Source organism: Artemia sp. Qi Xiang Cuo, chromosome 10 (genome assembly GCF_049724085.1).
Source record: "Artemia sp. Qi Xiang Cuo chromosome 10, ASM4972408v1, whole genome shotgun sequence".
Lineage (NCBI taxonomy): Eukaryota > Metazoa > Arthropoda > Branchiopoda > Anostraca > Artemiidae > Artemia > Artemia sp. Qi Xiang Cuo.
Window position 1 is genome coordinate 43,479,570 of NC_142803.1, and position 14,411 is coordinate 43,493,980.

The 14,411-nt window shown below is 35.7% G+C and overlaps 1 protein-coding gene across 1 annotated transcript in view; it reads left to right on the forward strand.

Annotated features, from left to right (window-relative positions):
• The window catches only part of Eogt (EGF-domain O-GlcNAc transferase), a 79,462-nt gene that overhangs the window by 11,455 nt on the left and 53,596 nt on the right, over positions 1-14,411 (forward strand). The window contains exons 2-4 of the mRNA XM_089095441.1: positions 2,507-2,707; positions 4,873-5,021; positions 11,673-11,821. Of these exons, the coding sequence (XP_088951567.1) occupies positions 2,507-2,707; positions 4,873-5,021; positions 11,673-11,821 (499 nt within the window). The remainder of the gene's footprint in view (positions 1-2,506; positions 2,708-4,872; positions 5,022-11,672; positions 11,822-14,411) is intronic.

A 14,411-nucleotide genomic window follows, 5' to 3' on the forward strand; every position in this document is an offset into this window, starting at 1 on the left:
ACTGGAAAGAAGTAATGGAAATAAACTGAAAGTTTAAGATATAATTATATTAATTTTTGGGAATCTCGGCAATTCAAAATTCAAGAATTTATTTAATAATAATATTTTCTATTTTGCAATGTTAAAATTATAAGAAAATGTTTGAAATATATTTTGTTTTCAGTAAAGCACAAATGATTCACAAACATTAAATTCTAATTCAATTTCTTAAGTTACATAAGGTGATCTGAGTGTTGGCCTTGATTGCATTTGATATAATTATTGTGTAATTTTTTTCAACTTGAAATCAAGGTTTGGAACTGTTTTTGAAGTAAGATTTTGATTCAAGAGTAATTTATAGATAATATACCTAAAAGAATCTCCCCAGGAAATTTTTTTTTTTTTTGTGACTGAAAATGGAATCAATATATATCTGAGGTGTCACTGAGCTCTCTTTATTTCTCACTCTTTAAACACTTGTGTTTGTCAAATGAGCATTTGCTAGGTGCAACATGGATGCACATTGTATCTGCTTATTGAGTTCAATATCCCTCTCTACTCTCCCTCAAGGTTCAAAGTTAATACCCTGGCTATTCCTGTGATATTTCAGATCTGTTCTTTTGACAATCTGTATGCAAATGGTGTCTTTTGATTTATTTCAGCATCCCCCTCAACATTCCCTGAAATTTTTGATGTAACCCTTACCATTCCTGAGATATTTCAGACACCCTTTTGACATCCTGGATGCACACTGTATTTTTAGATTTAGTTCAACATGCCACTTGCATTTCTCTGAAAGTTTCAACTAAATGCCATAAGCCATTCCTGTGACACTGCCGATATGTTGTTTCGGCAACCAGGATGCATGGACTGTCTTTTGGTTAAGGTCAACATCCCCCTCAACAATCACTTAAAGTTTTAATTGAATACCCTTAACTGTTCCTAAGATATTGCAGACATGCCATTTTGACAACCTGGATACACATGATGTCTTTTGATTTTGTTCCACATTGAAAGTTTTAACTTAATGATCTTAGTTGTTTCTGTAATATGGGAGCTTTACCCTTTTGACAACTGACATGTACAAAGTGTCTTTAAGTTCAACATCCCTCTCAACATTTTCTGAACATCTCAACTTCTTACCCTCAACTAATCTTTAGATGCTGAAGATATGCCATTTTGACAACCTGAATGCATGTAGTGTCTTTTGATTTCGTCTGACATCCCCTTTAGCATTCCCTGAAAGTTTCAACTTTTTACCCAGAGCTTTTCCTGAGATCAGTATAGATATACCGTTTGGACAATCTGAATGTACCTAGTGTAGGCTGATTTAGTGCAACATCCCCCATAAAATTGTCAGAAAGTTGGATCTTAATACCCTTAGTAGTTCCTGCAATATTGCAGTTCAACTCTTTTGACAACCTTAACCTTTCTTGATTTAGTTCAATAGTAGTAGTAGCAGTATCAGTAGTAGCAATCAAGCACAGTCGCGATCAGAGTAATAGCAGTAGTAGTCACAGTCACAAGTATTTGCAGTCTCAAGTGGCTGCAGTTGCAGTTGCAAGTAGTCCCCATCTTAGTTGCAAATAGTTACAGTTGCAAGCAGTCGTAGTTGTAATTGCAGTTGCAAGTAGTTGCAGCTGCAGTCACAAGTAGTCACAGTTGCAAATAGTCGTAGTCGCAAGTTGTTGCAGTTGCAAGTAATCATAGTCGCAACTAGTCAATGTTGCAATTGCAAATAGTCATAGTTCTAAGTAGTCAAAATTATAGTTGCCAGCAATCACAATTGCAGATGCAAGTAGTCACAACTGAAGTTGCAAGTTGTTGCAGGTGTAGTTGGAAGTTGTCACAAGTATTCATTGTCAGTAAGCAGCAGTTGCAGTCCCAGTCGAAAGTAGTTGTAGTTGCAAGTAGTTGCAGTTATAGTCAGAGGTATTCACATTTGCAAGTAGTTGTAGTTGCTGTCAAAAGTAGTTGCAAGTAATTGTTGTAGTAGCCCTGAGAGTTTCAAGTTAATTCCAAAGCTGTTCCTAAAATTTTTCAGATAATCCTTTTGATAACCTGGATGCTCACAGTGTATTCTAATATACCTCAACACTCCCTGAAATTACACCTTAGTACCTTGAGCCTTTTCAGGCCCACCCAAGATCAAACATTTCTCCCCTTTTGAAATAATAAATCCTATCAAAGAATATAAAAACCAAAGAAAAGAAAAACGAGAATATTTAATGTCATTATATGTATCATAATCTGAATCCGCTCATACAAAAATGTCAACTATTGAACTCTCATTAACTTCTAAGATTAACCATGAACTAGGGAGTTTTTAGAGATTACTAATTCCTACTTTTGAACCCTGTTTCATTGTATTTTATGTCTTCTTTATCAATGAATTCTATTCCCTAATCTACAAGGTATTTATAATTTCAACTTTTTTCGAAATCAGATTTCCACAGTTAGCTACATGGTTATTTGAACTGCTATGGAATAATTTTAGATTGCCATTTAATTAGCTTCTTTGTTTCAGGATAAACTGTGTTTTGGTTATGAAGACAATTGTAGTGACTCTCAGTTGTTCTATCCTCAAGGTACGTGTGATAATCTAGCTGTGGGCTGGGCTCAAAGTCTTGAAAGTCAAATTGAAATTTTTTATGAGTTTGCTGATTTTGGTTATGTGAAGAAAAGAATAGGAGAAATAACAAATATTTGTAAACCTGTTGAAGATAAGGTAGGTACTTTTTCCATCTTTTTGTCACATTTTCTATTTTCTTTTTATGTAGTTCTTTTATTAACGTTCTATAAAATGTATTTGTAGTGCAGTCGATTTCTCTACGGCCAAGATAAGAAATCTACGAGAACTCTTTGCCTTGTTAGCCTTGTGTCTAACCTGCAAGTGAGCTATGCTAAACTAGCCCTGCTGACGTATTCTTACAATCGGCAAGTTTTGGTGAGGCTATATAAAGCAGTGGCATTACCACATGTCCTTTATCTTTCCCTGCTTTGGGAATGGTTTGCAGAAATAGAGAGATTAAAAATTAGGTTTGTGTTATGCCGATATTTGAAGTGTTTGATTCGAATACCTATATTCGAGAGGAACTCATCTCTTTTGATTAAGTATCAAATTCGTGATCCCTGCAAAGTTGTAGCAGAGCAGGAAATTAATGCTAGAAAAGGTGCCTTTGAGTAACTTTATGACTTTCTTACGTTGTATGGAATATACGAGTTATGAATGTATATAATCTAATATATAGTGAATATAATCTAATCGTTCATTAGTAAAGTATTGCTTTTCGTCTTTTTTTCTTTACTCCATCATTTTATATTGATGGTGGGCTAGAATAAACTATCTATCTAAATCTATCTGTTATTGAACCTATTTTTATCTATTGTTAAAAGATTTTGAGGGCTCATTTTTTTTCCCCAGGAGGAATATTTTTATCAGTCATGTATTACATATGCTTAAATGTAGTAATACAGATTTGAATTACCATGAAAATTGGAATTACTGTCTTACTTATTAGTTGGATAGGAACAATTTTCTGTAACTTAAAAATAGTGATAATTAATTTTTGAGAAATAGTAAAGCTAATGAAGTTTTAATTTAGTTGCTAGACCAGTCAATCAGCATTTCTTGTTTTCATCAATTACTGTAAGCCAAAGTTGGCTAAAGTCTAGGTTCAGCAGGCTAGCTTACTTCATGCTTGTTGGCCTACTGGTAACACGACTTGTCTTCTTTGCCCTTTCTTTCACTTTAGGGTACCTGGAAAGCTAAGGACGCAGTATTTTGGGATAATGTAAAAAGGAAACAAAATGCCAAATACTAGAAGATGTTGGTGCTTTTTCTTTTCAACACTACGCCAGTCCCCTCATCCCTTTCTACAAGTTTTCTATACTCTTTGCTCTAGCTCGATAACAGAATGAGTTGAATGAAATATTATCCATTTCCTATTAACTGCTCAATTCAAATTTCTTAGATATTAACAAAGCATAATGTTAATTAGCCATTTATAGTTGGGTATAATGAACTAATTATAGAGTCATTAGCTTGGATTCTGTAGGAACCAAATTACTTAGTACGATTATATTTTTTTTTACTAAGAGGTGCTATTGATACAATTCTAAACGAAGAACAGGGTGGTTTTATGAAGGAGAGAGAACGTGTCGACCGAATTTTCACTCTTAGACTAATAATTGAGAAAGGCCTGGGTCATCAGACACCTCTAATCCTTAGTTTTATAGAGTATGAGCAAGCGTTTGATTCAGCTGATAAAAGAGCTTTAGCGATGGTCTTATCTTTGGTATACCAGACAAATACATTAAAATGATTAGTCCTATTTACAAAAATAAAGTTGCTGCAGTTAAGGTATGACATGAGGTTAGTAGCTGGTTTCGTATTAAATCAGGAGTTAGGAAACGTTTCGTTCTATCCCCATTTATGTGGATCATTTTGATGGAATCTCTCCGTGCAGTTCGTTTTTTTGGACAGAAGATAAAGAGATCTAAAACCAGAGGAAAGACATTTTCTCCCCTAGATTTCTGTTGTTGTGTACATGTCATTATCAAAGAAATTTCTAGGAGTATAAAGTGCAAAGCTAGGGACTAGAAAAATACCTTTGCCGGGTTTTCTGGGAAAATTATATCCTTAAGAGTTTGGATTTAATGACTAAAAGGTCCCAGCTATGCGTTGCAGGATATGTAGCTGCAATTTAACAGATTGTCATGTTATGAGCTAAATAGGCTAAACCGCATACCTACAAAGGTTTGTAGGCTATAACAAACCTCCAACATTGTTGAAACATATGTAAATTTTGTTAGGTACTCTAATTTACAGATAGTCATGACACCACGAGGATTTAAACTGTCAATATCATTACACTTGGGTTACATTTTCAGGACAATGGCTTCCTAGAATGCACTGATCATATGCGATTTTGCAGAGGAAATAATATATACATGGACTTTCGAGGACTAGCTAAACAAACACATCCACTTCGATATACAATGGATGTCTTGAGCCCAGGAGATGTAGGAGCTAGATGTCAGTGAGTTGATACTTCTTTTTCACCCATTAACCAAAGAAATGGTAATTCTCGCTTTTGCTGCAAATGCTAGTGTTTGTTGTGTTTAATATTATGATAATCAATACTGGTTGGCTTATGATATTGTGTGACACGTGAATTTTTAGAAATGCTCATTCATACTGATACAAATGCTCAAACTGTACTCCTGGAAAAAAATTCTACAAATCTTAGTTTTACTTCAAAATGCAGCGGGGAGGGAAGATTTTGCTTGATATTCTGGAAACCACCCTTTTCTAGTGTATAATGTATAACAATTTTAGATTTAGATCTAGCTCTTCTCCAGTGGGTTACTTTGGCTCCTCATAAGCCTGAAGCCTTAGAAAAGTTTCCTCTCCATTTTTTATAAAGGAGATTATGATTCAGTTAGTCGAAAAGATTTCACATCAATCTATTTTTTATGCCAAAATACATAAAGAATTAGAATTGTTTATTTTTTAACCTCAGTCGATGTGCTATTTTAGATAAATATTTTATTTTAGCCCATCATTACCGCAAAAATATGGCGGAGTACAGACAGAAAAGAAAGAAGAACAAAACGAAACACACTACTTCAAGAAACAACGATTAGACTACATACATTGATAGCTCGTTGGTAACGTGCAACGGCAGGAAATCGTATAGGTGCAGCTGTTCTAGCATTACTTTCCAGCTCTGCCACAACACCACGGGGGTCTGGAATTCGATACTTCTCCAAGAGAAATGTATTTCTCTCAAAGAGCTTTTTTGCGTGTTTCTTTTGTATTGTCGGTTTTATTCCCAACTCTGTCGACCTGAGTAAGATTGGGTCAGGCACATGGCCATGGCCATGATGAAAAAAAAATTGTAAGCAGGATTTGCCGCGCCAGCAAAAGTTGATATTCTCCTAGTCTTGATTATTAGTGTATGAAACGTCCTATGATATAAAACGGTGAAAGCCATTTGAAATGAATTTAAAAGTGGCTTTCTTGTGTATAAATCTGCTCAATGCCATTCCATGCGGCAACTCATCACTGAAGTCATTTTTCTGATACAAATTCCTTGGGGAAACGTTTCCTGGTACGGGAATCAGCATTAGCTACTCTCTTTTCGTTATGTATTCTCTCTACTCCCCCGAGAAATCTCTTGAAACATCAGATTTCAGCGAATACTTTGTGGAATAAGTTATCGGACACTTCATGAATTAGACCTCTGATTTGTTTCATCCACTATTTTTCCGAATAAAAGAATAGGCACCGGGTAAAGATAATCCTTGCATTCCATAACAACTGTCTTCGCAGGATATTCAGCATTAATGGAAAAGACCACGTTATCAACCAGACAGTTCGCTCGTTCTCGAGCCAGCTCTTAGTAACATATTTCACACACCAACGAAGATGGCCGTTCTTGCGGTATGCTGTCCTTATGTCGAAAGATAGAATCCCCAGAACGGTACTGGAGTCACGCAACGGTACTGGAGTTACTGCTCCGTCACGCATACTAGGGAACCCGAAGCACGTCTTCTCGACAATCAAACCCCAGTGGGAAGACGCCTGGGCAGCAGTGCATGGGAGAAATGCCTGTTGTATCTTTCTGGACGTCCTGGGTGCTTCTGGCAGCACAGGAGGAACTAAGTTTAAGGCATTTTTTTTATGGATAGTCGCCTTAAAGTTTTATCACTTCAGGTGTTTGTCTTCTAATATGAATACTAGCCAAACCCTTTATTCGGCCTTAGTAAGAAAAAAGGATATGTGGCCTGGAGAACACGTGATAATCAGAAAATTAACTATTTAGTGAGTGTAAGCTATCTTAAAGGTAAAATGCATCAATAGATTGATGCATCATATGATATCAATATAATTTGGCTTGCCATCGAATATGAATGCAGTACATGCAAACAAAATAGACCAAGTGTTAAGGTTTTGGCAAATGTGAAGATCTTTTGGCTATATTTTTCTGTACCTTAGATTTCGAGAGACTGTTTATTTGTGCAAGAAAAAAATTTTGGCTATAAAATAGGCTGCTACACTTAAAATATCTCGTATAATGAATGTTTACCAAAAACGACATCTTAAAGAGATCCGATACAGTGTTTGATTCTGTGGGTTCTGGCTTCCGCAAAACGATTTCCATTGCTAATGCTTCAGATCTTAAAAAAGAAAAAAAGTCATTTCCAAACAGTACGTAGTAACGAACTGCTACTAAGGAACAACTCGGCCCAATAGTAACTGAAACTCTAAAAAAAGGAATTTTTATAACAACTAATACATAGTAAGAATTGACTTTTTATATTGATTTAAAATATATTAAATCCATTAAGTTTAATATTAGCTATCAAAAGCTACGAGCCTAAGAAAATTTGCCTGCTTTTTGAAAAAAGGGACAGCTACCCCCAAAAAGTCACGCAAGTTTAGTGAAAATCACACCATCAGATTTAGCATATTAGAGTACTGTAAAGGTTTGAAGTTCCTATTTACAAAAATGTGGAGTTTTGTATTTTTTGCTAGAAGAAGATCACGGATGCGTGTTTTTAGGGTTTTTTTTCTGGAGCATCGTATCGAACCGATGGTACTAGAAGATCGGGAGAGGGCTCATTCGAACGGCAATTAAAAGTTCTAGTGCCTTTTTTGAGTGACCAAAAAGATTGGAGAGCATTTAGCCCCCCACCCCCTTCACGCCCTTTTTCCTCAAAGGCATCTGATCAGAATTTAAAAAATCGTCATTTGGTTCAGCGTAGTTGAAAGATCCAATAACTATGCCTCTGGAGATGACATGATCCCCCACAGCCTCTTGGGAAAAGGATTTAAGTTGTGAAATTCGACCATTGTTTACATATAGCATTTGTTATTGGGAATATATGGAACTTTTCGGGGGGGGGGGATTTTCCTCGGGCAGAATTCTCTGTGGGGAGGAAAGTATCCAGGGGGACATTTTACGTGAGGGGAATTTTTTGGGACTCATATTTGGAAATCTTTTTATTTGTCTTAATTTCTTTTTGTCTTATCAGTTTTACCTGTGGAGTGAATGTTTTGGGGGAATTGTGCCAGAGAAATTTTCAGTGGTGAAAGACCCGTTTGGGCTATTTTTCCGTGGGGGAGGGGGAATTTCCACAGGAGTAATTTTTGGCGGGAGGAACTCTCCGTGGAAGATGGGAGGGTTTCCGGAGAAAATTTTCACGGAGGGGATGTGGGTTTCCCTGCATGATTTGAAAAATGGTCAGAAATCAAATACAAAATCAGGTTTACACCCCAAAATAAGAAACAATATTAAAATTTACAACAAATATAAATTATTCCGAATATGAGGGGGCTGCCGCCTCCTCAATCTCTCGCTCTTTATGATAAAGTGTGAATTTTTGTTTCAATTCTTTAATAACAACTCCTAAAACACAGGGGGTGTTTAGTTGGAATAAAACGCTTTTTTTAAAGTACTAAAAAACTTTAGTATAGAGAGTAAGGGATTGAGGAGAGGGCAGCCACCCTCATGTACGGAATAATTTCCGTTTGTTTTAAGTTTTAATGTTGCTCCTTGCTTCCATGTAAAAAAAACCTTTTCTTATTTAATTATAATAAGATGTGTTGAGACAACCTGCGTGCTTGCCTCCTGAACAATCTATGTTTCCATCATAAGAAGTGAACCATGCGACATCTATTCTTACCAAAGTGTTTGAAAAATCTCCCTGATAATATCTAAAGTTTTGGAGCTAATTGTGCAAAGCTCTGGGTAAGTCTGGTTCTAGGAGCATATTCGAAGTTTCTAGTCATTTATGGACCGCACAGTGGATGTAGTCTATATACGTATAACTACACCACCTGTTAAATTGATCGATTTTGTTTGAGATTATTGACCTTAACACGACCAAATCATGGATACTTTTGACTGTAGCTGAGACATCAATTGTATTAATTTTTTTTGTAGCAGCTCAAATTTAAAACAAAGCCAAAATAACAAATTGACAAGGAGAAAACATTTACTCTTATCCCTTGGATAGTAACTCGGTGGAAAGGTTTTCATGGATGCACTTCTGTACAAACTGGTTTGTATAACTTTTCTTTTCAAACAGGTATCCCTTTCCAGATGGTCCATGCCCATACTGGAGAATATGCAATTTTTGCCTCCATCACTGTAATTTATAAACCTACTTCAGATTAGTCTCGGGGTTTGATATTGTAACTTTTGCTTCTATCATCCTTTACAGAAATTCTTGGATGATAGAACTTTCTTTTGATTAATCTCGATGAGATTATCTAAATTATCGAATAATCCCTTGTTAAAAAACAGATTTGATGTTTTACTTTCTATGAAAGGACGGTCACTCTTTACTAGGCTCTTGCTACTCATTTAAACACTAAATTACGAACCTTTTATTTACCATACTCAGTTATTGTTCTTATATTTTAGGTGCAATTCACTTGTTGTTTATTTAATGTTTAAGAATTATTCTTTTCTTCATAGGCTGCTCTTTGGACTTAAGTTTTGGACTTCGACCCAAAACTTAAAGAAATTTTCTGGTGGTCATTTCTTTTGGTGTTTTGATTATTATTTTTATATTAATTTCACTTTAGAACAGAGGCTTTACATTTGTTTTGGCTTATGTCTACTTAAAAACATCTGATTTTTCCCGCGGCTCCCGTAATGCATCAGTTTTCTTTCAAAATTTCTTTCCTTCTTCAAAAATTGGAAACTTCACTTTCTTAAAGGCGATTATTTATTTACCAGCAAAACATTGAAACGGCTACTATTTTCCTCGGTATAGTATAAAATATCAAATTTCAACTATTTCGGTAATATCCATTTTGGGCTTGGACGGCCATGATGATCATCATAGACTGTATGCAGTGCAAATGCATTCAACAAGGGTTCTACATGCAGTTTGCTGTGCCTTAATATGGCTAAGTTAGTTTAAAAATGAATTAAACTGAAATTTTAAATTCATAAACATTTATTGAACATGGGTTAATAGTTGACATCATTAAAATTATTAATGAAAAGGATGGGCTTGTTGGAATAAAATCTGATTTGATGACCTTTATTTCTAGTTCAACATTAATTTTTGACCAATTCTGACTCTGCGACAACCTAAAAGCCAGCTTTGCACAATTAGGACGTTGCAAATGGAATAAAAATTCGTATAGCTTTACCCCTAAACTTGTGCAACTAGGTACAACAATCATTGATACCATCTTCATCAATTTTTACTTTGCATAGCTGTAATTTTTTTCTGAACGTTGGAATATACTCATCAAAGGCTACGAGCCTGAGAAAATTTGCCTGATGTTCAAAAAAGGGGGAAACACTCCTAAAGGTCATAAAATCTACATGAAGATCACACCATCAGATTAGCGTATCAGAGAACCCTACTATAGAGGTTTGAAGCTCATACCTGTAAAAAAGTGGAATTTTTTATGACAAAAGATGACGGATGCGTGTTTATTTTTTTACTTTTTCCCAGGGGTGATCGTATTGACCCAGTGATCCTAGAATATCGGGAGAGGGCTCATTTGAACGGAAATTAAAAGTTCTAGTCCCCTTTTTAATTGACCAAAAAGATTGGAGGGCAACTATGCCATCTCCCATGCCCCTTTTTTCCTCGAAATCGTCCGATCAAAATTTTGAGATAGCCATTTTGTTAAGCATAGTTGAAATGCCGAATAATTTTGCCTTTGGAGATGACATACCTAGCCCCTGCATAAGGTTTTAGGTTATAAAATTGCCCATTGTTTACATATAGTATTTGCTATTGGACGTATGCATGCATTTTTCGGGTGGGGGAGACACATTTACCGCTGGGGGGATTTTTCATGGGGAGAATTGTCTATGGAAAAGGAATTTTTCAGGGGAAACTTTGCACTGGGGAAATTTTTCAGAATTCCTATACGAAATCCTTCTTATGTCTTGCTTTCTCTTTGCCGACTTAGTTTTACTCGTGGAGATGTTAAGGGAAATTTTCCGGGGTGAATTTTTACCAGGAATGAATTGCCGAGAGGATATATCTGTGAGGAGAGGGGATTTTTCCGTGGAGGTAGAGCCAGATTTCCTGACATTATTTAAAAAAAACAATCAGAAATTAAATAAAAACAGGTTTTACCAATTGAAATTAAGGAGCAACATTAAAACAAAAAAGGGACAGAAATTATTGCTTATATGAGGGGGATCGCGCCCTCGTCAACACCTCGCTCTTTGCGCTAAAGTTTGAATTTTGTCCCAATTCTTTGAGAATGCTTCCTGAAAGACAAGGCTCGTTTAATTAGAACAGCAAGATGCTTTTCTAAAAGTAATAAAAAACTTTGGGATAAAGAGTGAGGTGTTTAAGAGGGCTGACCCCCCTCATATACGTAATAATTTCTGTTCGTTTAAAGTTTTAACTTTGCTCCTTACTTTCATTTAAAAAAAAGCTTTTTTTTAAAATTTAATTCTTTAAAAGGAAGTATTAATGCCAAACATGGCTAGCGTACTGAATTTCCTTTAAGAAGCAAATTTTATTAATACATTCTTTTTCAGTTTTTTGTTTTATGGACTTTTGCCATGTTTTAACTGTGTTATAATTTTCACTTAAACTTAAGTTGCTATGAAATGTAATTTTAAAACTAGTTTCCCCCAAAAAAAGAAAAAAAAACAAATCAATTTACTTAAATTCTACTTTTCAAAATTTTTTAGGGTTGATGATGCAAAGCTACGACGAATGGGTGATCACATTAGTCCGCTGCAGTCTTGGGGACCAGAGCTGAGACATTTTCAGCGTTTGGACAATTACACGTGTGATTTAACAATTGAAACTCCAACAATATTAATGAAAATTGACGCAGGTATAGTTATCATTTACAATTTTGAATGTCTCTTTATTTTATTGTTCTTTTGTTCTAAAAAATTAAATATTGTGCAGTTACATTGTTAAAAACCCAAAGTCCTGAATATATTCCTGATAATTTGAATATATAAAGCCGTAGAGGAGTGTGAGGGAATTCCTTTGCTCTCCAAAGAAAGTTTATAACTCCAGGAAATTTTGTAGTTCGATACGCTAAAAAACATTATTTTTTTTAGATTTGCAGGAGTCTTATGGAAGGCCATGAAATCAAATGGAGAGGAAAAACTCTCCTGGACTTAGATTATGCTGATGATTTGAGCATCCTAGATGAAAGTGTGAACAAAGTGAATGAACTTTTGGAGATTTTGCGAGTTCAGGGTGCTAGAATAGGTTTAAAATTAATTTTAAGAAGACTAAGTCACTAAGGCTAAGAATAAGTGAAGATGAACAGGTGACGTTGGGTAACGAAAAGATTGATCCGGTGGACAGCCTCACTTGCCTTGGTAGTATTATTAGTAAACACGGTGGGAGCAGTGAAGATGTCAAAAGTAGAATAGCCAAGGCTCAGGGTGATTTTTTACAGTTACAGAAAAGTTTGGAAGAATAGGAAGATTAGTCTGCAAATCAAGATTAGAATATTGGAAGCTGCAGCAGCGATAGTGGTCAAATATGGATCTGAAGCATGGACGCTCCGAATAGCGGATGAAGATTTGTTACATGTTTTCCAGAGAAATTGCCTACGGATTGTTCTGGAGACCCGACTGACCGAATGTATTTCAAGCATTAGGCTGTACGGAAACTGCTGTTCAATCCCACTTTATAGGACTATAGTGAGTGAAAGGTTGAGATGGCTAGGGTGCGTTCTGCGGATGAAGGATGACTGATTGCAGAAGATTGTCCTTTTCGGCCTACCGTCTAGGGCTCAACGGAAAGCAGGTCGTCCGCGGTTGGGGTGGGAGGATGTCATAAGGAAAAATTTAAAGGAAATGGAAACGTCATGGTAGGGTGTAAACAGGGAGGCTTTGGTATGATCGGGATGGAGGAGGAGCGTGCGTCGCTGTGTTGACCTCAGGCGGCTTGGTGCTGCGGTGAGCCGTTAGTAATAGTAGTAGTTTTTGGAAGAAATATAATGAATCCGTTCAAAGATTAGGACTATATAAAGCAGTTGACAATGGTGTTTACTGAGGATCAGGTGTCCAACATAAAAGCCTTGACCAACTAAGGATTGTGTTCCATGACTAGGCGATGATTTATTGACCCTGACTCGGAGTTTGTTCAGCATTTACACTGGGATTTGCAATATTCTGGTCAATATGGTTATTTTTACCGCATAGTTATGGGGTTTTGGATTTTCTTTTTAATGTCTAGAATTTTTTTTATCTGTGCTAATTTCAAAAATGTTACTCCCTCTTTTTTTAATAGCACTGTAGTTTCTGTGTATTTATTTGTAGATGTTTTGAATGGACTTTCGAAGTTTGTGGTATTAAAAAAAGAAGAAAAAAATGCGCAAAAACTGTAGACAAAGGAAGAATTATGATTACAATTCCGAGTTCAGCGTAAATTAATCTGTTTAAATTACATGTCTAGGTTTCTAAGCCGAAAAATAGTTTTAATTTTTTCCTCATTGTAATTTAGGCTATTGCTTGTAAAATTGCAGGTAATCCTGTTTCGGATACCAAGAAAATAAAGGAAACTAAACTGTTAGGGAGGATTAAAATGAGTTACCTTAAAAAGTGTAAGTAAACCGATGTAATTATCTATCCTATTAGAAGAATATCGCAATAGTCTTTACAATTTATCTGCCTCCTTGAACTATTATCTTTTTTACAGCTTTTCATCATGCCTAGGCTCCTAATGGGAAAAGCAAAATTTTTTCCTCTTGTGTTTTAGGCACAATAATGATGTCAAATGTTACAATGGTTAGAAGCACGAAGCAGGGTGGAAAAGGGGTAGGATCACTTGCCCTCTGTAGCCTTGGACAAATTATGATAAAGTAAAGAGAATTGACGTCTTATCGCCATTGATTGGTTATTTCTCTATGTTACCGTTTCTATTAGAGTGCACGTGGTTGATATTGTTGTTTCTAGTTGTCTGAATTTCTTCTTCCAACACATGGCTGGATATGTATTTGCTGACATCTACTTTAGACTGTATGTGAGACAGTTGATGTTAAGCTTGAAAAATATGATTAAATGACAAGTAGACATTATCATGACATACGCTGGTTTCTACAAATCCATATCTTGATTTGCCAAATAACTGTATAACATTCAGTTACTGTGCATGCAATAGAAACGGGAGGGAAATTAGTTTTACAATGCAATACATACCCGAGCAGTACGAGATTTCTCTTAAGGTCTATTAGAAATGTGAAAAAGCAAATCATTCTGCTGTGTAAAAGTCACATATTTCTAATAAACCTTAAGACCAACTAGTGGAGCTTGGCTTAAACGATTTTTCCCATCCTCACGACAGAATGTGCGTTGTTGTTTTTTTAAGTATGTTGTCGGACAGGCTTTGCTAGTTGTAAAAATAAAATTTCGATCTTCCCATTAATGTTCATGCTACAAAATTTCTAGTTATCTGAACCC